Genomic DNA, 23,796 nt, shown 5'->3' with positions numbered 1-23,796 from the left:
CAGAAACAACCACAAGCATGTACTGTCCCTCTGCTCTTCCTGGCTAGAGGAGGAGCTGCCTTTCTGCTCTCTGGAACATCTTGTATGGGAAAGGCCAGCAGACTTTGTGCACAATATTAGCATGGCAACCAGTGCAGCTGGAGGTAACAGCACTCCTAGACTATTCACATAACTGTACCCCTCAATGCTGAAGTGCTGTTTTCTCACTGTTATGGTAATGTTTCTGTTTCTTGTGCCTGGTTTCCAGTTTTAACTTGTCTGGCTTCAGCTTTCAGCACTGATTCTTCTTCAGACCTTATCAATGAGATTAAAACCCTTTAGGATCCAATATATGTACTGAAGCCTCATAATTTAAATTCGTGCTTGACATTTTTTTGAGAATATACCTGTTACTTTGCTGACCATGCACATAGGCTTGGTATCTGCTGCTAAGCTACTTCCATGACTGAAATGACTGTGGAGATTATTTTAGCAGTGTAAGTAGTGGCTGAGCACCCACCTTCCCTTTCAGACTGTTTGGAATGGGATATCCTTGGCAGTTATCTCCCTATGTATCTATGTATCTTCAGTTCTTGGAACATCACTACCTGCTTTCTTACTCTGTAATTCTTGCAATTTTTCTTTTACAGTGGATGATAGTACTGGCGTTATAAATTGTATCTGCTGGAAAAATCCCATGGCAGCAGAAACATCTTTACCAGGTAATTTATCAAATAATTCCTCCTTTGGCTGTACAGTTTTGCTTATGTCTGTCTTATGTAATTTAGCAAATGATCAAACTTGCAGAGGAGCAAATTCAACTGCCTCCTTTTTTTTAAAAAAAAAAAAAAAAGTTGTAGATCATCACATCCTACAGCCTGGGCTATTTTGGGAGTTTCATATTAGTTTGTGTAGTGTCCAGTGGTGATGCCAATAAAACCACTACATTATGACCTGTTGTGCCTTTTCCTTATCTGAGTAATATGGTATTTCAGTTCTGTGCTGTGACATTGTGCAGACAGTCCTCTTCTGATGGTTCTTGTGACTTCATCTAGTGAGGAGCTAGGCTGGAAATCTGCCACATGCCACAACTTCTGTTTCCAAAGCCAATCCATTGATCAGCAACATGGTAGACATTCCCCACACTTGTGATACAGTGGTTTCAGGATTCATCGTCTCTTCTTCATTTGCATTCATATTTTCCTCCTGCTCATGCATATACTTCAGTGATGAACTTGAAAGTAACTTAAAATGCAGTGGGAGGATGCCAGCAATCTTACAATTTGGGAAAGTTCTACATGTGCAAAATTGTTAATTTGAAATTACACTATTACTGCACTCAATAATAGAAGAACTCGCTTAATGTCTGGCTTTCTCTTTGCTATTTCTCCCACCATTTTTCATAGATCAAAGTATGGAATACTTTCTACTTTGGACATTCTTGAAAGTTCATGTAGTGGATTGACAATTCTGATATGGAGCTGATCACATACTACTGAAACAGAAGTTGTTAGTATCATCTGCCAGTGTTAAGGTTACATATGCATAGAGTGGGGAAAGGAAAGCTTGATGTAAAAGTTAAAAGCTCTTATGTCTGTGGAACAAACCCATTTATGCAGACAGATAATTCTTACTTACATTTAACAATGATATGACAAGTGGTACAAACAACCCCAACTGGAATCTAGGAGACAGCTCTCACTTTGAGGGGTGATGCTGTGGAACAGCTTGCCAAAAAAGTAATGCGGACCCACGATCAAATGAGGTTGTTCTATGTGGAACTTAAATTCATTAAAGGAATTGCATGAAACAAGGGCTGAGGATGCTTGCTTGTTTCAGCCTTATGTCCTTATTTTGCATGTGTGTCATTAGTGCTTGTATGGACACTATGTTACTAATGGAAATTAATTAATTTGTAGTTGCTAAAGGAAACAGCTTCTAGGGGGCACAGGAAACTTTCTTCCAGCCTTACGTAATTATGAGCAGGGACACTTGGATCATTAATCAGATTTTAAGTTATGAAGAATTTACTCCCCTGCAAAGGTGTGTTAGGTAAATGTGAAGTTCTGTCAAAGTGCATTCACTTCAGTGTAGACATCAAATTGTATCACATGAATACTTTGGCCCCACCTCAGGTGACTCAGTTGTCCTTTATGTATAAAGTTCAGTTGACCTTTCCTTTCCCCTCTCATCTGTCTTAGCATGACGAAATCAAAAAGTGACAGAACCCATTTCAAACTAATGTTTCAATTTTGCAACCAATCTATGACAGTTTCAGTGGTAAATTGGTATCTCCTCCCTTTTATCCTTTCCCCAGCTGAACTATTTAAATAAATATAATACTGTAAACTAACTTTGTCACTCAAAATTTTTGCTACCCAGGACACGATGCCTAGGACCTTACTCCTTTTTTAGTAACATGTGATTCTGTGATGTTTAAGTGTTTGGATGAATGCAAATCAGCCTTAATGCCTGATCACCTTTCCCTCACTCCTTACAGATCATCCAAGCACACACAGCAGTCTTACTGTGCTTGAACAGATGAAGAAACTCCGAGAAATAGTGAGCCAGAAAACCAAGCTGAAGATTGGGGATGTTGTGAGGGTTAGAGGTCACATCCGAACCTATAGGCAACAAAGAGAAATTCAGGCTTCGTGTTTTTGTGAGTTTTATGGATCTGTGATGTGCATAACATCATTGTCTGAATTTGTGAGAAGGGCTAAGCTGTACGTAATTCATTGAATAATTTCCACTGTATTGTCAGACATCTTATTTTCTGAAGGGATTTTCATCTGTATGTCTTTATTTCAATTTTAGCAGAGTTAGAAGGCACACTACTTAATGTGTGGGATTAAATTGCCTGTAAATGAGGCATTCCTGGGAAATCTATAGAAGATTACTGGCAAACATACAAGAATACTATGCAGATACTGTGGTTGGGTATCTGTGTGAGAGTGACTTGCTCTTCAGTTTTCTTTGTGTTGAAGTAGAACAGCATGGAAAGGGAGTTGATGACCTTTTATGTCATGCTTCATCAAGAGTGTTAGCTACTTTGGAGAAGAAGTTGCTGTTTGTCAACAGCCTGTATAATCCATTCTGTGGGCAGGCAGCACTGTATGGGCACACTGAAGTGTATGGGTACTACTGAAGGCCAGGTTCTCCTGAACTATCTGGCTCTGCAGAATGCTTGAGAAGTGTTCCTCATCTTCAGTCTGCCAGGCACAGATCTGTATGCCAGTGCTGCCCCTGTATCTAACAGTTCTTTGGGCAGCAGGATTCTGCAGTCTGGTGTTTATACCCTAGGAGTGTCCAGTTATGTAACTTCTTCTCTTCTCCGTGTCTGTGCTGTTGTGTAAGAGTTGGTTTTCCCCAGCGAAATCTTCCAGAGACAATACTGAGATGATTCCTTTGGTGGAAGGAAGCGTGTCTTTTAAAAACCCTGTATAGCTCAGATTAAAAGTCTATTTTTCAATTCTAGCTAAAATATGAGAGGGAATTCAACCCTCCTTTCCAGACAGAAGACTTAAGAATATATAACCCATTCAAGGACTGGTATTAATAAAATTGTTTTGTTGAAGGAGAGCCATGCAATTCAAATAGCCTCTAAATTGCTTTCATTTTGTCCTAACTATGTGTTAACTTCATCTAATGGATGAAGACTGCTGAAAGGTAGGACAGACATCATAAATTCCAGTTAAGTAAGTTGTCAGACAAAAGCAAATCTGCAATGCACCACAGCAGGCTATTTACCTCCTTGTAAACTGTAAAAGCAAGAGTGGCTTTTGTGGTTCTGTTTTTATAAAAACAACAGTGAACAAAATTTGCCAATTTAATACTGGCATGTGAAGCTCTGTTGTGCTGCCTCTGGTATGCTGGCTTAAAAGATTGGTATGGCAGTCCTGCCCAAGTGTTTGTGTTCTTTTTGCTGCTCCAGATAAAGTGGATGATCCTGCGTGTGATATTCAGATTTCAAGAATGCTGGAGCTTCCCTGTCTCTATAGAGAAGTTTATGATAAACCTTTCCAAGGCCCCAAGGAGGGACAGAGGTAAATGCAGTATCCAGACTGGTTTTGGGGCAAAGTGTGGGATTTTATTACTGTTTATTTGTTATTGTAATAACTATGGAGAGAGAGAGAGAGAGAATTGGCCCCAACTGTGATATAGCATACAGTAGCAGGCCTGCTTTTCTCCCAGATAATTGATGATCCATACAGATGAGATACCTATCCATAATATGAGAAAAGAAATATAATGCTGAACCAAAGTGAGAACTAGTGTGCACCAGACCTCTTGCATCTAGTAAAAAATGCTGGAGTTTTGACCAAGATTCGTGGGTGAGGTCAACAGATCAGATGGAGGAGTATATTTCTTGTCTTTTGACATGTTTTATGTATCCTTGTAGTGGCCTGGAGGGTCAGAATTTCTCAATCAACATGCTGCATGAGAAAGTGAAAGGCTTTCTATTAGAAAACAGAATTCAGACCTTTTACCAACAGGAATTGGAAACAATTGATACTCTGGTGTCACTAGCTGATGTGCATCTGCCCAGCTGCAGCTGTCAGGAGGTGAGTGAATGGAACTATTTCAAGTTTTTAGTAGGGGGAACTAATATGAGGGGTTTTGAGCGTAAACAACCACATAAGAGACTGATGCCTTCAGAGGATTCAAATACTACAAGTGCTTTAGCTTTATGCATTAATGATTTACAGAGCTTGAGGAAACCTTGTCACTTGAGAGATATCAAACTGGACTGAAAAAAACTATAGGAGAAAATTCTCTTGTTAAGGGTAATCTTGTATTAAGGCCAAGTGACCTTACAGTCTGAAACAGGCACTAACTTTCCTAGATCCATAAATAGTGGCAGTATCAGAAAAGATCCCTTTAAGGTGCTTGAGCTGTTTGGGACAGATGTTTGAGATCCTGAATTTGATCAGGACAAGGGACCACAAAGTCTTTGTTTTGATTTTCATTTGAAGCTTAAACCTCCTTTTGAAAGCTACATATCTATTAATATATTTCTTGAGTGGATGAGCAGTGCTCCTTGGTATGTGTTTCTCTTGTTGAAAATCCCTAGTTGTGAAAGGCCATGATTGGAAGGATCAAAAGGTGGGACTTCATTGAAATCAGTTCACATGCAGTTCTGTGTAACTAAACTGTTTAAGAAAATTTCCAGTGAGATAGTATGCTCCTGATCAACTGCAGAATGGGAAATAGAACAAAAACCATTTTGTAAAATGGCTTTATATTACTCTGTGTTATTTGGATAAATTACAAACCAGATTCTTGACTGGTGTGAAGTGGTAAATTTCTGCAAAAGTAAGATGGGTAAGGCTTTTACCATGTGACCAATGGCAACTGAAATATACACTAATCTTGTGACTCATTTGTTTACTTTTTGGTTTTCTGTTGAGAAATAAATCCATGGCAGTCATATTCACTGCCTGATTCAGATATGCACTGTAAAGTTAAATGCTATGTTGTTTTAATATCTGATGTTTAAATCTAAAAAAAAAACACCAACAAAAAACAAAACCCAAAACAAAAAACCCACAAAAACCAGTCCCCTTGTAGATGAGGTCATATAATAATGTAGCTCTGTTCTTGTCGGCTCCATTGAACTGCTGCTGATAGCTGCTTCTTGATAGCTGTTTCTTTTAGTTTTGTTAAAAGCATTTTTGTTGTTTGCCTTAAAGCAAGCATAGATATAACCAATAACAGGAGCTACTCTCATTTTTGACAGAGAAGTTTGATGCTAGAATATCCAACATAGGACAGGGTATTTTTTCTAAACTAGCTGGAACAGTATTAAAAGTTCCCAAACACTTTACATTAAAGGAAGTAGTGGCCATTGTGACTAATATGGGAAACTTCCATCTTTGAAGTTTTGACATTTATAGAAAGATCATGATAAATAACTTGCAAAGACATTTAAAGTAGGGACTGGTACAGAACAAACTTTGAAAGGCATGAAAGAAAACCCAACCAAAAAAACCAAACCAACAAAAACAACGTAGCATCAGTGTTGTTAGCAGTCATGAGGAGCTATCGTAATAATTAATAGTTACTCCTGACCCTGATGCAAGGATGTGAGTATATGGCCCAGGAATTTGGGCACACAGATACTTATTTAGAAGTTGCAGTTCTCCCTGCTGCCCTTTGGTATTAATTCCTTGCAAAGAGGCTTATATATTTTTGCATAAGAAAGAACCTGCGGATGTCAAGTGACCGGAATGCCTTAAGAGGAGTGCCAAGTAATGCTCTGGAAATGCATTTTGTTGTTCCTCTGCCCTGTCTCTTGAAGGTGTCGCTTCTCATAATTGGCAAAGGGTCAAGTACCCAGTTTGATCCACAAAAATCAGTGTAACAGATCTGGTCTCTGTCCCTCTTCCTTTCTTTTCCCCTCTGTAGTCTTCCGTGTCGCATTGCCCTCAAACCAAAAGGATAAAGGGTGCTGCTAAAGTGGAATGGTGTTATTTCATGCCTATTTGGCAAGACAGGAGCTAGATGAGTAGACCAAACGAATTAGGCCACAGCACAATATACACATTTGATCACTTCTTGCACTTTTCCTGGATGTGGAAGGATGAATTATTTGGATGTATAACTATTTCTTTTTTTACCCTGATTCCAATGTTCTAGAGCACAGTTGCTGTTAAACTCTTTGCTTGCCTCTCTTCCTTTCCCTGTGATCCTAGGAGATGTGGTGCACCCCCTTCATCTCTTTCCCAAGTTATAAAATACTTGCACAGTATTCATCATAGTGGGAGGGTATCTCCCCATGGGATATTTTCTCCAGGGAGGTGGTGAGCTGCTATGGACTCACTGGCAGTGGAGCAGAGCAGGGGGTGAAGATGGAAGTAGCTGGGAAAGCTTGAGGTAGGCAGCATCTGTCTGTTCCTTTGCAGCATTACTGTACCTGAGCCTGTCCACATCCCATACGTGTCCTACCCATACCTAGTTCCAGTCCTAATGACTCCCCAGCAGTGCAGTCTTCTGGTTCTGCAGAATAAATTTCTCTCTAGCAGATGCACCTGGTAGAACTCAAATCATGTCCTCTGCTCAGACATGTGGTAGGGAACGTTTAAATTTAATAGTCTACAGAAGATGGATGAGAGAATTGGAGAGCTTGGGTGAGAGAATTGGAAGGGTTGGTGTTTTTAAAATTAATTCAAAAATAACAAAACTGTTATGATTTGTAAAACCACTGGAACTTTATTTCACATAACTGTTGCCCTCTCTATCCTTAAGCTGTAGCCTTTTCCTTACCCCTTAAACAAATTACTTTTGAGACTGGAGGGATGGGTACAAGGAAGACTGCAAGCAGAAAACCTAAAAAGTCATCTTGTGCTCATAGAACCTAAAGAGTGTACTTGCTGGACTTAGGCAATTATATTTGGCAAACAGACAAGCCTTTGGTTCCTTTTTTTTTTTTTTTTAAAGAAAACTACATGTGAACTTGATCCGTCCAGTTTCTCAGCTGGATTAAATATGACTTGCAATCAGCCAATTTTGATTAACCATTTTTATGTACTTCCTCCATGCATAAGGTATAGTGTGTGCTATTTTACTATTACCATTCCAGTTTGTTTATGTCACTAGCTTGGACACATAATTTGGGTTGTGCTTTCCAGACTCTGCTGTTAGTACTTCTCTTGATTTGAATATTATCTCAAGGTCAGCAATGACAAATAGTTAAAGCAGGGAGTTTTACAGCATCGTTCATACTTACTGTATATACCCTGCACATTGTTCTGTAGGTATAACGTAATGCATTGTACTTTCTTGATGCTATGTGCTTGACTTCCTGCCTCTTGAGGAAGCTTCACTGCTACTTTAAATATGTATATTGCAAGGCTTATTATAGGACTGACATGTCCAGAGTCACTATTACTAAAATTGTCACCTGTCTAAGCCAAGGATTAAACATTGCATGAGAAATTGCAAAGGGCAATTTTATAAGTAGAATCATGTGTGTGGTTATACCAGGAAACTTTAACACCATCAGGGTGTGTTGTGATTTATAATGAGCCAGAGGTTACATACTTTCAGTGTTTTGAACAGACTAATTCCTGTACCACTTCATTCTTTGACCTATTATTGATTGTACAGAGAGTTTGTCTTGCTTTAAAGATCTGAGAATAACTGGTTGCATAGCACCAGCCCACTAAGCTGTGTGAGACCCATCAGGTGGAATATATTGATCAAAACACCGACTTCATTCTGGAGACATGGATTCTTCTGTTGGCTTTGCTGCAGAGTCCTTGGCTGGTCTTGTGAGTGAGGGCAGTGATGATCAAATTGTCATTTAATAGCCGCTTCTCTCTGGGTGGGGCAGGGGGGAATGTGTTTTGCAAAAGCAACAAATAGTTTTTGGATGCTCCTGTGTTTGGATGTACAGCTTCATTTATTTGAAAAGGACCTGGTGTGGGGGGGAGTGCTGCTGTCAGCACTCCAGGGAACCTGGAATTGTACGCCCTGAAACTAACACATGCCGAAGGGGGCACTTTGCAAAATGAGGTGTGAACATTGTGAGAGATAAATTCAAAATCCAAATTCAAATCTTGCTGGTGCTTTAAATCAGCAGTTAAACTACTTAATATCCACATTGCTCAGATGAAAAAGCTTTGTAAAACTAAAGTGGTGGCTAATAAGCCTGTGACTCAGGCGGGACTATGTTAACAGCTACAATACATCTTTATAACTGTTGAAATGCAAGCATTTTTTCATCTGCTCCTGAAATAAATGCAGGGACATGAAATCATGTAGGATTTCCTGGTCCTAGATTTCTTCTCTCTCTGTGTAACACCATGTAATCTCCTGTAGATTTCTGCTCAGTAGACTAAATCAGTCTTAGGTGTACATCAGCTCTGAACGGGGATCCCAGTCCAGAGGAAATGAGGGCCTGGTTTGGCATAAAAGAAAATTATAAGGTATTGGGAAAAAGTACTCGGAGGGGTGGAGAGGAGGAAGCACATTCTAGAGCACACTAGGAAAGAAACCCAAATTTTCCTGTCACTTCAGGATAACATTAAAGCCCTTGAAGAGGGCAGGAGCCCTCATTTGTTCTTCAGGAACAGTCCTTCCGCCATGGAGCCCTTTCCCTTGGACTCTGCAGCACGTGTGAGAGGGTGCTGATATGTAGCAGCTGCTTGCTTATTTTCTCGCTCCCAAGCCTGCCTCTCTGCCTTTGCTCTGTCAGTGCCTTGACTTGCATTCATAGTGATGCTGTTTCAGTATCCATCCAGGCTGAGCTCTGTGTCAGTTCACACAGTCTGTTTTTAATTATCTCTCTTTTCTGACAGGATCTCAGTGTTAAGCCAAACTGAATAATTATCATGCTTCTTTGGAGATATTTTTATCTTTTTTTTTTCTCCTCAAATGTTTGCTTTCACATTAAAAATTGATCAGAGTCTTGAGGTGGTTGCTTTCCTAGCAGTTTCTTAGAGTCTTGAGGATTTGTTACTGCATTTGAGTGAGAGGCAGAGTCTCTTCATTCTACAGCTATGAGAATGTACTTTTCCATGAGAAAATATTCACTCTTCACCTAACCCTGCCTGCTACATTGTATGTTTGTTTTTACAGTTCATCAGAAGAGGCACTATGAAGAGAAATACGATAGTGGTATTAACGCTGTGGCTGGACTGGTGTCTAGATGTACGGTCAAGTGTGTAATTAGAAGCAGTGTCTGTTGTTACCCAGACTGGTATAGCTGTGATGGACAGGGAGAAAGGCAAAGGTTTGGGCACTGAGATCCTTCAGTCTGGAACAAAAGGAGAAAACCGAACTGAGAATAATAGTCATTGTTCTATGTTAAGTATCTTGAACTATTAGGCACTTTCTTTTGAGATACTTCGCTGTTGTGGGACAGAGAAAGAGATGTGATTATGGCCTATTGAAATATTGAGGATTAGGTAGAGGAATGGGATGGAGAAACTTGTCATGGAGAAACTAACGTGCCTATTGGATCTCCAGACCATTTCCTGTTAGGCATATTAGCTTCTAGGCTCAGAAGCAGTTGGAGTTTCACTTGAGACTTGCAAATGGATTGAATGTCTGTTTTGTGAAAAGCTATTCTTCCATTGCTAATGTGGTGTCTGTTTCACACATTCATGTGAATTCATTCTAGTGCGTGGTGGTTGCCTGTTTCACTTCCAAGGCTTCTGAGCACATCTGGTGAGTGAAGTAGGATATGTGAAGTCTGATACTTCTGTTTAGAATGGGGTGGGAGTATTTATGGTGATAGCTGAAGAAATGGCTTGGCAAATCTTGCTTTGGTTGCTCTGGTTCCAGTTATCACATGTTGGTTTGTGGGAAGCAGTTTAGCTCTGCTCTCAAAGAAAACCACAGGGAGCACAGTGTGCTCCCAGCAGATGAGATAAAAACAGCTAGGGAATTGAAGAAGTCTGTGTAGATAAACATGAGGTTGATGAACATAGTAGGACAGATGGAGATGGAGAAGAGTAAGTCATGCTCTTACTGTTATCTACTGATACTTTATCCTCTCCACAACAGATTCCTTATTTCCTTCCACTTCCCTAGCTGTCATTCCACTGTCTTAGCTCTGCTTTACTTCCAAACAAACCCTGCTTTTCCCTGATTTTTTTTTTTTTTCCCCTCCCCTTCCTTCCTTCCTTCCTTCCTACACTGTTAGACGTGTCCCAAACACAGAACTCTTTGTTCTAAATAGCCTCCTCAGTTATGGACTTCCACACGCTTTGTTCTCCTTCCACAAGAGACTAGTTTCCCACCTGCCCTCAAAACTGAAACCTTTATTTCCCTGTCTTGTATACCTGTCTTAATTTCTTGCATGCTCTTTATCCTTTCATTTCATTAGGCTGTGGAGAAACTCTTGAGAGCATGACCAGAATGTGTGTAAAAATTTGGAAATGAAGAGGACAAGGAACAAATACTGGTTTTGCCAGTTTCTCCCTTTCCCTTGGACACTTCCTCAATTTAAAATCAGGAGATGGGAACCCAGTCCCCAGCACTTGGATTCCTCCTGAATATCACCTTAAAAAGCACTGATCTCCCCATCTTCCTACTCTTATTACCAGGAAAACTCTAAATATGAGCAAAGCTTCATTAGCTGAATGGTCAAATGCTCTGTGAGCATCACAAGCCTTTTGCGAAAGAGATTCCTCAGTATGTGCCCTTAAGAGATTCTGATTCCTTTAGAGTAGCACAAGTTTCTGGTGTGTGTTTTTTAAAGCTCAGGGACGTTGGTTAGTTCATACATAAGAGATATGATTTGTGAATTACTAAATGAAGAAAAATGTGTAACAAAATCACCTAAAGTCCTCTTGCTGTTGAAAGCATCTGAAACTTTACCTGGTAACTTTAGTTGAGCTGACATTTCTCACTGTCTGCTTCATTCCTTTCTTTCCATCCAGGTGAAGTCAGAAAGTAACTCCAGTTCCAAAAGGATTCACAGTGCTTTTGAGGAAGCAATAAGGATGCTACAAGAAAAAGGGGTGGTCTTCCAGAAACCTAGGAGCTCCAAGGACTTATACTATGTAAGGAATTGAGCTGTGGTTGCAAATGAGTTCAGGGGTATGACTTTCATAGTTAGTAGCAATGTTTCAGAAATATTTCAGAAAGAAAAGGTGGACATCCAAGTGCTGTCTATTTATTCAAAGATCTTACCTGCAGCTTACTTTACTGTGCTTCTACTTCTGTATCACACACTGAGTTTTGTAGCTTGGCACCAGTCTGAAGCATTGCTGCTGTTCCAGGTGCAGTCTGTGTTAACTGGGTTGCCGAACTGTACCCTGACACAGCTGAGCAGACTGAAGCCTGGGATAGTTCTCTTTATCAAAATGGGTTGAAACTTGGTGTTCTATCAACTTGGTCACCTTCCTTTAGGTTAAATTCTGTTATATTGTGTTCTTCACCTAACTTATGGGTGCTGCTTAGGAAGATTCAATGTTCATTATTAGTCTCAGAGGCAGTATATAATGCAGCCTGTAGTTATGACAGTCTTGGTTTAGAATACTTCATGACCTTGGATTGTTTTTCAGCCATGCCATCTACTGTGAAATAGACTGCTATAAATTGCGTGTTTCTTCTGTTTTCTCCAGGTGACTGACTATGATAAGGAGCTGCTTAAAGTGACCCTTGATGTGATTAAAGAAGACTGTCGAAAACCCAGGCGTAAGTAGCAGTGTGATCAGGGCTCTGATGAGCTAGTGCTGATATACTGATGACAATATCTCCTCCTGCTGCTGGATTAGATCTGCTTCTTGTACTTACCCTTGAACTTGGAGCTAGATTGCTGGTGTAGCTAATCAGTATAGCTAAAAGCAGGAGTGCAAGAGCAGCTTCCTGTGAGCATGGAGAAAGAGCAGGCATGCCCAGCAGGAAGCAAAGCGCTCATATCTGAAATAAGCAGCTATTATCTTAGATCTGTATCTTTTATGAATACTTAGATTTTGGGAGGAACCAAACGTAATGAAGTTAGGTCAGCACCTAGCAGTTGTTGCTTTGCATTCTGAATAAGTAGTCAATCTTGCTAGTTAGTTTCTAGAGGGCAGTTGAAACAAAAGTGACCATACAGAAAGGTGAAATCCCTGCCTTCACTAAGTTAACAATAAAACTTAAGCCAGTAGGATAGTCTCTGTAGATCTTAAGCTCAGGTAGAGCTCAGATGGTTATTCTTTGCAGGTAGGGATTTCAGTCTAACAAAACCCACTTATTTTCAGATAATGTACCTCGTGTAACTTCTGAGTTATCCCTGTCCCTCAAGCCTATTGTATCTTACTGTCATAGTGATAGCTTGTGCTTGACTTGAATGTCTGCTAATTACACAGGTATATTACTACAGAGTTCCTTTGAATTCATTGGGCAGAATATGTCAGCAGGGATCACTTGCTGCTGGAGTGCAGCTGTTTTGTGGGGTAGAATGCACTTTAATACAGAATAAATGACTGACTAGGACATAAAGCATATAAACTTAAATTGCTAATATCCTTATACTATTGTAGCTATAATAGTGCTTTGTAGGACCTGGTACATGATGGTTATCCTGCAGTGAAAAAGGCTAAGTGAAGTACTATTATTTTTGAGTTTTCAACTTGCTACCTTGAGCAGTGGTACAATTATAGACAGGGTTTGTAGGTGGTAGTAAAAGTCCTGTATCTTTGGAGGATGGAGGGATTAGACTTTACTGGGTATGCAGGTGAAGATGTGCTCATTTGCCTGAGGCTGTTTCAGTGCAACAGTTACCATATCACATTGTTTTGTTGTCTTTTATCCAATTAACAAATACAAACATCTTTTCTACCAGAGTGAGATCATCCCCCTGCCCATTTAATACATTGACTAATTCTCCTGGGAACCTGTTCTTTGGTGGTTGGGTTTTTTTTACAATTGTGCCACTATAAAGGCCAGAACCTGTATACAGTTGACACAGAGCAGTGAGCAACTGCCTGTGTTTAACTGGTGTTTAACTCCCCTTTTGTGCATTATCACAGTGGTGAAGTACTCTCAGTGCTCCATGAGACATTGGGAGATTCTTTCTCCCAGTCAGGAGGAGTCAACAGCAGAGAGAAACTTGTAGATCAGTCACAGAGAAGACTTTGAAGAGTTCTGAGTCCTCAAAGCCATGTTTTCCATACTGGGCAAGTTAGAAGTAGCAACTGCTTTTACATAGCCTCTTGTTCTCCTTGAAGCTTTCCACTTACTTAATTTCCTGTTGTAAAGAGGACAATTTCCAGGTCAGTGTCTCTTTGATAGTTTTCAGAAGGACCGTTTCAATGTCCTGGTCACTGGTAATAGAAGATTTTGGGGAAGGAAAGCCAAGAAGCTTCAATCAAACCCAACAGGTTACTGCAGATATTTAATTGTCGCGGACTGATGCCAGGGTGCAGAGCTCAACGTAACTGTCGGCCCCCCTCTGCTGGCGGGACGGCAGTCCTAGCCACCCGCTGCGCTGTTGACTATTGAGCAGGCTGGTAGAAAATGGGAACGTGGTAACACCTCAAGGGCTTCTTGCTTGTTTGTTGCAAGAAATTCCTACCCATTTTCCTTCAAGAGTATTATTAATCTTCTGTGACAGGAAGACTGATTTATGATAAATCAAACTCTTCTCTCCAATGACTGACTTCTCTGCCAGTTTTCAAGGCAATGCCTCACCCCATTGCTTTAGTTGTAACACGTTCTCAGGCCCAACCCAGCTGCATTGTACAAATAAAAAAATTCTCAGCAGGTCTAGTCAGAGCTCCACAAACCCTGATACGTAATATGCCTACATGACAATTCTAGTCCTTGGCTCTAATTGTAATTCCAAACAGCCTGATCTTAAATGCCCTCATGCGAGGCCACTGTGGGTCTATCCAGAGGCTTAAGGCAGCCAGAAAGGGATGACAGCACATTTTGACTCCAGACTGAACTGCAAAATCCTAAACTTAGTCCAGATTTGTTTGTTGGGGTTTTTTTGTTTGACAGATTTGCTGTGGTTTTAGGCTTAGATAATGGCTAATAGAACAGAACCACTCGAAGCCAAATTTAATATGTCATAATGGACCCTGTGTGAGATGTCCACAGTGGGAAAATGATAGTTGTTCTACAGCTCCATCCTCTCTGATAGTGGTAGTCAGGCAAGACAGTTAAGCGCAGCTTGGCTTACCTCAGCTGGTGGACAAAAGCTGGAACCCACTACGTCAATGAAAGAGGGACAGCATCGCTTCACTGCAAGGAATATATTCCTTTCAAAGTTGGGCCATAGACTAGGACTATTTCTGGGTTGCTTAATGATTGTACACATCTGCAGCTACCCCAAAATGCCATTTTCTACTAGCATCTAGGAGGAAAGTATGGACTATACTGTTGCATAACACTTGAGCCACTAATCTAATTCATCAAGACTTAAGCTAAGTTACTGTAGAACAGGGATAGGCACTTTGACCTTTTAATGGCAAACTTATGACAAATACAAAATGCAGCTACCACTTCATAACAATCACTATGACCAGGTAGAGGCATTGTTCTGTTCTCTGCACCTATCTGTCCTAGGGTAGCAAAGGCATTTTTGGCTACCAGCCACAAAGGCTTTTTGTCATGCTGGATCATTGACTTGTAAAGAAATATCTTTGCCTCATTCGCAGCCTAATAGCAATTAGGCTGAACTGTTTATTTACCAGTATTCAGCATTGCCTCCTGTCTACCAGTGACTTTTGCAGCAGCCTCTAAGGCAGTTCTAGGGCTCAGCTGATTGTAGAGACTGGCAAAAATAAAAACAAAGGTGGCAACAACAACAACAACAAAATACAGGGACCTCTCTGGCCCATGGCAATTTCTCAGTACCCTTGTCAAACTTACCTTAGATCACATGAGCTGAGGGCTGAGGAGGTAGAAAGTCCTTGGTGCTGTTGTCTTATTTATGCTAATTTTCCATTGTTAGCCATGGAGGAGAAATAAGTCTTTCATGGAGTTCAGCACCTGGGGAGACTGGGAGCCAGCAGCACTGATGATTAGTGGGTTTACAGGGTCTGTTGGAGGAAATGTTGACTGGGACAGCTGAACTTCACATGATGGTTCCACCAGGCACACAGTAGCTATGAGCAGTACTGCAGCCATTAAGGAGCCTTGTCTCTGGCTTGCCCTCCAGGAAACGCGATTATTTTTACATTTCTGTTGTACATTTTTGGGGTTCGTTCCTCTTAAAAGGAGATACAATTTGATACTGAAGTTCTGTGACTTTCTACTCCCGTGATTGTCTGAGTAGCCTGAAGGGTGGGAATGGGATTGCTGGGTGAATGGAAGTTGTACTGTAGCAGATTTTCCACAAGATGACAGCATTGGGCAAGCAGTTACAGGCCCTGGTCGCGGACCTTCTGCTAGACGTTTTGCCAGTTGGGTATGAGCGAAAGGATTTTCCTTTGTTTTGGTTTCTTCTGCAGTTGCAGAAAGTGGTGGTCTTGCATAGGTGGACAGTGGAGGTACCCTTAAGTTATTAACCTCCTCATCAGGTTGTACTGAATAAGCCCTGTATATTTTGAGTTTCAAAAACTCAACCTCGGTAATAGTGTTAAAGCTCTGACACTTTCAAAAAAAGTCAGTGGGAAGAATTGATAATTGAAGAACTGTAGGCACAAACTGGATCTCTTCCCTCCCAATACATGCATCTTTGCTTTAGTGCCTAGGGCATTCTTTCTCTTTGACAGCTGTGGGGTTTTTTCATGTCTAATCTGGATTATAATATTTAAAAAGAGGCAGTTAGACTGAAGTCTTTCCTCCACGCCTGGCTGCATTTTCCTTTTTTTTTTCTGCAGATGCTGAAAAAGGTTGCCATTTCCTTCATGTCCTGAGTTGTGTTCGGCAGAGCTACAACCCCTTTCTGGCTGAAGTGGTGATACACCGTGTCTTGGAACTACTGGAGAGTAACAGTGATGTTGTCAGCACTATGGAAGGTTATTATATGGCATTTTAAAGAGAGAAGATAAAATGCATTCATTATTATCCATTCAGGTTAAAGGAGGGAAAAAGGAGCAGTTGAGTGACCCTGAAAAGCTACTACCTGGTACGGTCTACGTGTGGGAGGGAAAAAGAGCATTCTAATTCTCCAAATACTGCTTTTTGTCCAGCTCCAGAGAAGGTGTTCAAATACTTGTTTTAATATTCTTGCTGACTTCCTCACTATTTCTAGTGAAAATTTATCAAACTGATTCTGGACATCCTAATACAGCAAGGGAGCTAGAAAAGAAAGTGGGCTCTTTCCCTTCAGTAAGATGGGACATGGCCATCCTCACATTTACATCCAGTGAGCCCTAAAGAAAAGTCACTGCTAAAGAGTGCTTTTTACAGTAGTGGTCATGTCAAGACTCATTCTTCTGGATTAAAAGACTGATCTTGTGATCTTTTCATATGGTAATAGCTGTGGATCTTTCTTTTTGTGTATACTTTATAATAGCTAGAAAAAGGACATGCAAGCAAACAAAAGGTTTTCCTGTCTTTCCTAGCAGTGTTGCTGTACCCATGTCTGTAAATATGTATTCCTGGATTTGCATAGATTTTCCACTACTAATGCAGTCCTCAACCTTCTCTGGAAAGTAATGTTCAGGAACGGGGTGCTGCATCCCTTCCCCATCCTGCAACCTTGCCCACTGCTTGTCAAGCATGTCTGGATTCCCTTGGCTACCATGTGCACTACTGATGCATGTTGTTGTGGATTCTGTTTAGACCAGAATTCTCAAAATCAGCCACCATTTTGCTGTTTATTTTTAAATTGCTTCCTATATCACAAATGGTAAACCATAGATCAGATGCTTTGGAAAAGAAAATACAAAAGACAGCAAAACCCATTGTAATCTCCATGGTCCCTGTTGCCTTTTGTGTTACTTCTTGTTCCTTGTTACTTCTGCAGAAAAATACTATTCATATCTGTCTTGCAGGGGAACACAAGACACTGATGAAATAACATTGGCCTAAAAGTTACCATGCAAGACGTTTGATCTGAAATAATCACAACTCTGCTACGTGCCATAGTTCAAAGCCCAGAGCTGTTCCGTATTTATCCTTAGAGAGGGCTTGCTGCTGTAGGGGCTTGTCTGCTTAATTAATGGTGTGGAGGAGAGACCTTTAACTTGAAAAGAGTAGAAAGGATTGAATGTGTCCTTCTTTCTTTCTCTCTACCTTCCCTGTTACAGTTGAAATAGCAGACTACCAAGGAGATGTAGTGGTAAAGCCGTATAAGGATTGACATAGCAGGGAAAAATAAACCATATGCATGAGGAAAGCCAGTGAGTAGCCCCATGTGTGCCAGGTCTCTGGTTTGTTGATATATTATATGCCTCATTCCAAGCCCTGGCTGCAGTGAGATATAGGCTAAGAGAAAGGCATGACAAAATATTTGGCATTTGAATTCAGAGGCCTGTGGAAAACTCTGGCCTTAAAGAGATCATTTTCCATTATGGACGAATGTACTATATATGAATCATTCTTTTGCTGTAAATTCCCTCTTGCTGCAGGGCTCAGTAGTTGATTTCCCCGCAGGCTGCCCTACTCCTAGTGTTGCTGCTCTGTTTTCAGTGGGTGCCTTCTAGTCAGATCTTAATATGGACCTGAACAGGTGCTGAAAGGATGTACCTGTGCAGAAGGAAATAAAAAAGGATTAAGAAAGAATTGTAGGGTTGTTTTGGTTGTTTTTGTTTTTTTGAGGGGTGGGGGTGTCCTCTTTCCTCCATGAATGCCTTTGGAAATCAGGGAAAGAAGTCCAGATTCTGACTGAAGTGGTATTGAGGAGAATTGCAACTTTAATTTATACCTACAAAAAGGTCTGGTTTGCCACAGGGGAAATTTGCTTTTCAGATTTTTCAGAGTGCTGGCACAGGCTGCCCAGAGAGGTTGTGGAGTCTCCTTCTCTGGAGATACTCAAAACCCACCTGGACACGACTCAGTGCAGCCTGCTGTAGCTGAACCTGCTTTAGCAGGGGGTTGGACTAGATGATCTCCAGAGGTCTCTTCCAACCCCGACCATGTTGTGCTGTGATTCCTGCTCTGATTACTAACCAGTTTGAAGTGATGCTTAAAAACAAGGCTATCTATGGAAGAAGTAGTTTGGAATATTGGTTGCTGAATTTATACTCGCTTCAGGAGTTAACCTTATGTTTTGATTATGGACAAGTCACCTACTTGGCATGAGTTTGAGGATATTTTAAAGGAAATTATGTGGTGTCTTGGACCATATGGAAGAGCACGACATCTAATTTAAGAGACTGGTTCAGCCCTTTTCTTGAAATGTTCTGTATTAGCAGAAGCTGACTTTGCTGAGAAAGGGTTAAAAGAACACCACTAGCCCAGTAGGAAAGGTGATCTCTTGTAGGTTAGAAGACAGACCCTGTTCTTCTGAGGGTGTCAGCCAAATGTGTGGGCTGGATGACTTTTGGGAGGAGCTCTGCTCAGCTAAATGTTGGAGAAAAAGATAGTCTGGGGATAATGTTGCTCTTCAGGGTCTCGTTAAAATAAATTCATACAGGATTACAATATCTTTAAAATAAATCCAAAACAGGATTACCTCTTTCTCCTTTGAAGCTTGTGTAGTCATAAATTCTAATGGGTTCTGTTGCCTCCAACTTTGATGCTGCACTTCCCGTGTTTTAGATATGTTCCTGTGTGTAAAGCCTGCTTAAAACCCCTGCCCACCTATTTTCTATGCTCGGAGGTTGATGCAGACACAAAATGTCTACCCTCTCTGTCCTGCCCCTGTTGCAGTTTAAAAGCACTGATAGCTGTGAAACCTCAGAGGGGATACTTTCTCACTCTGTAACTACATGTAAGGAGGTTGTAGCGAGATGGGTGTTGGTCTCTTCGCCCAAGTTATAAGTGATCGGATAAAAGGAAATGGATTCAAGTTGTGCCAAGGGAGGTTTAAATTGGGTATTAGGAAAAATTTATTCACTGAAAGGGTTGTCAAGGATTGGAACAGGCTGCCCGGGGAAGTGGTTGAGTCGCTATCCTAGAGGTATTAAAAGACATGTAGATTCGGTGCTTAGGCATGTGGTTTAGTGGTGGAGTTGGCAGTGTTAGGTTAATGGTGGGACTTGATGATCTTAAGGGTCTTTTCCAACCTAAATGTTGGAAAAATTCCATGAGGTGAAACTTGTCTTAGGAGAGACAGATAACTCTGGAAAGAACCTAAAGTTGGTCATTAATGGCAATGCTGAACTCTTGTGATGGAGGGTGTGTTCTGTTGGAGATTGCTCCCCAAGAACAAGCAAACGTTTTTTTTCTCACTTGAGTTAACTCAGGGAAGTAATATGAATGAACACAAGAGTGCCTACAGTTTTTACAAGAGTGAAAGGTTAAGGTAATATTAATTGAGGAGCCTAGATTTAAGTTACACACATTCTAATTAACGGTACAGAATAGTTGTGTCTTAAGCTTACATGCTTTATTTTTTCCGCAGTAGCCCATCCAACACAGACTAACACTTACTCTGGTTGAGTGCATTCCCTCTCTCGTACCTACAGGGAATACCATATGCATATTCCCTGCACAGAAGTACCCCAGCTAGCTGTGGGAGCACAGAGCTCACTGTAGGTTGATTTACTCACTTACTCAGTATCTCTACAGTATGCTTCTGTGACAGCAGTCTAGACATACCCATATTGGTATAAGTCACCTTTATTTAAGTCTTAACTACACACACTAGGGCTTTTACTGCTAATAAACTGTCTCTCTGTTTAAAGATCATATCCTTAACCAAGAGAGTCATATCATGCACACTGTTAAAATTCTTAGACCACACCTACGAAATATTGTGCGGAGCATTCAGTGAAAGTGCGCTTTCTTGTTTTGTTTAATTTGAAAACTCGTTAGGCAACACAATTATTACTGCTTTATTAAAGGACTTTGAAGGTGGCACTTTAATGTAAAGCTGACAAGTGAGAATTCATGTTGTAGGCCTGCCTCATGGCCAGTTCTGGTTTCCATAGAAACAGTTATGGCAGTGAAAGGCAGGTAAGTAAAATGGAGTTTGTAAAAGCAGTCAGTGTTTTTATGTTACCTTAAAAAGGTATGTTTCCATAGAAATGCAGCACCTGAGAACAAAAATTGCCAAAGAATCTTAATATTGTATTCTAGCAAAATGTAAGGTGATTGCTTTTCTGGTGAGGAAACAAAGGAACTCTACCATTTGCTTAGGTGAGGGAGGAGATGAGGTTGATTTATGCTTCTGTTTCCCTCTTCTGTAAATTGGGGGTAATACAGCTCCCTGTGCAGGGTATAAGCCTCAATTTTTCTTAATGTTGGTCATTAAAAGCTCTTTAGATCTGCTGATTTGAGCTGTTGGAAAAGAACTCCGTGGCTGTGTGGGAGAGGGTGAATGGGCAGATGCTGGAGTGGGACTTTGTTCTAATCCAAACCCCACTTCTGCCAATAGCTTTAGCTTTCTGTGCCTCTCTTTCCATGCATATTGCTTTGCCTGTCTTGTCTTTTTGCTCTCCAGGTCCTATAAAGCAGTGACGGTCTCCCTGTTTTTATTTGTATCGAATATTTTTCCTGGAATCTTGTTCCCTCTTATGACTTCTTAGATGGCTTCTTAAAAATAGAAATCCAGATAAATGAATTCTGAGTGTTCTTGTTCTCAGATCTTTGGCTTGTAAATTGGTGCCCAAGAGAGTATGTATTTTACATAAGCTACCTTGGAAATTAAGCTTTTGTTTCCAAGTAATAAATGAGAAATGTAAAGATTGGCTACATGACTGAAAGCTGTTAATTTTGTGGATCTGTGCATACTTGTGTATTCCAGCGATGAATGTCATAAATAGGAGTTGCTAATTTATTATTCAGAATGAAAATTCATCAGTGAGTAGCCAGTGAGGCATGGAGCCACATGGAGAATTACGAGGAAAAAGTACTGAAAATCTGCTTGTCAAAGAAATGCAGTTTGGCTTACTTTGGGAGTAAACCGATCCTGTGGGGAAAAGACGTGCCTAGCAAAGATTTGTATCTTTTTACTTACCTCTGAATGGGAAGGGAGCAAGTTTAGATCCCATGGGCAACCTGAATTTTGAAACTTCCTATCAGTGTGGCACTACTTTCTTTATTGTAACCTTTCAGTGTAGCCCCCAGCCCTCCTGCCCCAATGCTACAGGCTAGCAAACAAACAAAAGTTCAGCCTCAAAGCTAAAAAAATAGTTATAATAATTGGTTACCATCCTCCAGGTGCCCCAGCATTACAGAACCATTTTTGTGGATGTTTTGCTGGCAGCAGGGAAATGCTGAGCCGGGCAGCTTGGGTTTCATTCCCAGCAATATGCCCTGTCAAGCACAGAGGCTTTCCCCTACTTTCTTTCATCTATTTCTGTTCTCCATTCTCTCTTTTGTCATTTCTCAAGCCCTTCGTTTCATTCACAGTGTCATGATTCATCTCTGCACCACGGATCCTGGTCAAACCTCCTTCCTCTCTACTTTGTTCCCGTTTTCTTTCCTAACTCAAATACCCTGTCAGCATCTGGCAGTTGGAAGTTCCAGTATAATCCCCTTGCCTAACTGACCTGGCACTGTTCGCAGCTCGTTCTGATTCTGACAGGCTGTGCTTTGCTCCTTGTCTAGGCACCAGAAGAGGCAGGTATCATCCACCTCACTCGACCTTTCTTCCCCATGTAATTTGCAGCAGGAAAGAGCTGCAGTTTCAGGAAAACAACACTTTTTTCCCCCACCCTCCCAAAGACCCGATAGCACCCTGAAAGACTCTGGTAGTGGCTTTCTTGCAGATTTCAAAGTACAGAAGAAATATAATAAAAAAATAAAACACTTCTGTCTTGCCCAAACCTGAGGAAGCACAAGTCAATGCCATTGCCAGAAGCTATCCTGTCTCTTCTTGCCACTTTCATATCCTTGGAGATTTCATTGCCGACATGATCTGTGAAACTGATATGGACTTTAAGTTTGTGTGTCTTCCAGTTAGTGTGTCTCTTTTAGCCTATTTTTTCCAAGAAACTGTGATTATACTCTGTGTCTGGGCATTTTTCAACTTCTGTCCCACCACCCCAAGTGACTTTGTAATCTGTTGGCTAGCTAAGAGGGCTGAAGGGCCCTGAACTGTTATGGTCTTGCGATTTTTTAGAAAATGGATGCACTGATAGAAGAGGGAAGCCCAAATTAGTGCTTCTATTAAGGGGCAGGAAGAAACTCAGTCATACAACACTGGAGGAACCACACATGAGACAGTCCCAAGGAACCTGCTTTTGTAACTTCAGTAACTTCAGCTGCCACAAGAAGTAAGTGTTCTGCAGCACTCAACAGAAATGGACTGTTTTTCCTGAAGCTGATCATAGAGATCACCCCAAGGCAGACATTGGTGATGGGAAACTGCAAATCAAACCGTTAAAATCTGGTGAAGTTACAGCATCTACGTCAGGGTACAAAGTTGAGCAACTGATTTTTAGGGATGCCACCAGCCCATTCCCACTAATAGCTTTTAAATGTGCAATGGAGGCTATACTAATCTAGCCACAGTAATTTACAAGTTGAATCCAGCCCAGATTAACAAGATTGCCTGAGCATAACATAACCAGGAATTTTCTAGTGAAAGAAATAACCTAAAGGAATGATTTTCAGCCAGTGTTGAACCACTGAACAGTGCGGTGCCAATTAACCTGGCACAACATGTTGTACAGCTCTTGTTTCAGCTTGCTTTTTCTTATTGATTGGAAGAATGAATGCTCCTTCCCTACCAGCTAGAACTGGAGCCTTCTGCCACCTTAGCTGGCAACGAACAAGCTGTGAATCTACAAGAACGTAAAGGCCGAAATATCTGCTCATCTTGCCTGAGAACTGGATGAGTGGCTGCAGCTAAGCCACTGTTTCCTTAGAAGATTTAGGCTGAGATACCTAGTTCTTTGTTCTTTTTAATTTCCCCAAGTTAGAAGTAAAGCAGACAGACAGGAAAGATGTCCTGCCTCTGCTGTGATCAAGGTAAGATAAATCGCAAGCATGTGTCACTGTGTAACAGCCAATGTGATTAAATGAAGCTTGTGCCAAGTCTGTTGTTGACCGGGAAAGTCTATGGCTCCTCCCAGGAGCGAAGACCTTATCCAAATATTACAGTGATATTTGGAAACAGGAGGGATGAATCGGTTCCCTCAAATGTTTTCCCCAACAATAGTCATGCAAGCCCTGCAGGCCTACCTGATTCTAACATCTGCTTTTCTTGGCCGGGTGCACAGGTGGTAGGGAAACGAAAAAGGTGCTTGAAGCTGGGTTTTTCTCCTGTTGCCAAAATTTAAGTCATTCACATTGAAAGTGTAGGAATTGTCCTTGTGTTCTTGTAAAAGTAGTCTTTACTGTAATGTCCACAAAAAAACCCCAGAGCTGTAA

The 23,796-nt window shown here is 40.9% G+C and overlaps 1 protein-coding gene across 1 annotated transcript in view; it reads left to right on the top strand.

Annotated features, from left to right (window-relative positions):
* The window catches only part of STN1 (STN1 subunit of CST complex), a 46,003-nt gene extending 24,827 nt beyond the window's left edge, over positions 1-21,176 (top strand). Inside the window, exons 4-10 of the mRNA XM_005239260.4 lie at positions 630-701; positions 2,480-2,641; positions 3,914-4,025; positions 4,382-4,544; positions 11,370-11,492; positions 12,057-12,129; positions 16,248-21,176. Coding sequence (XP_005239317.1) covers positions 630-701; positions 2,480-2,641; positions 3,914-4,025; positions 4,382-4,544; positions 11,370-11,492; positions 12,057-12,129; positions 16,248-16,405 — 863 coding nt within the window. The 3' untranslated portion in view covers positions 16,406-21,176. The remainder of the gene's footprint in view (positions 1-629; positions 702-2,479; positions 2,642-3,913; positions 4,026-4,381; positions 4,545-11,369; positions 11,493-12,056; positions 12,130-16,247) is intronic.
* The last annotated feature ends 2,620 nt before the right edge of the window (positions 21,177-23,796 follow it).

Source organism: Falco peregrinus, chromosome 1, assembly GCF_023634155.1.
Source record: "Falco peregrinus isolate bFalPer1 chromosome 1, bFalPer1.pri, whole genome shotgun sequence".
Lineage (NCBI taxonomy): Eukaryota > Metazoa > Chordata > Aves > Falconiformes > Falconidae > Falco > Falco peregrinus.
Note: the sequence above shows the minus strand (reverse complement) of the source record. Positions and strands in the feature narration are given on the sequence as shown.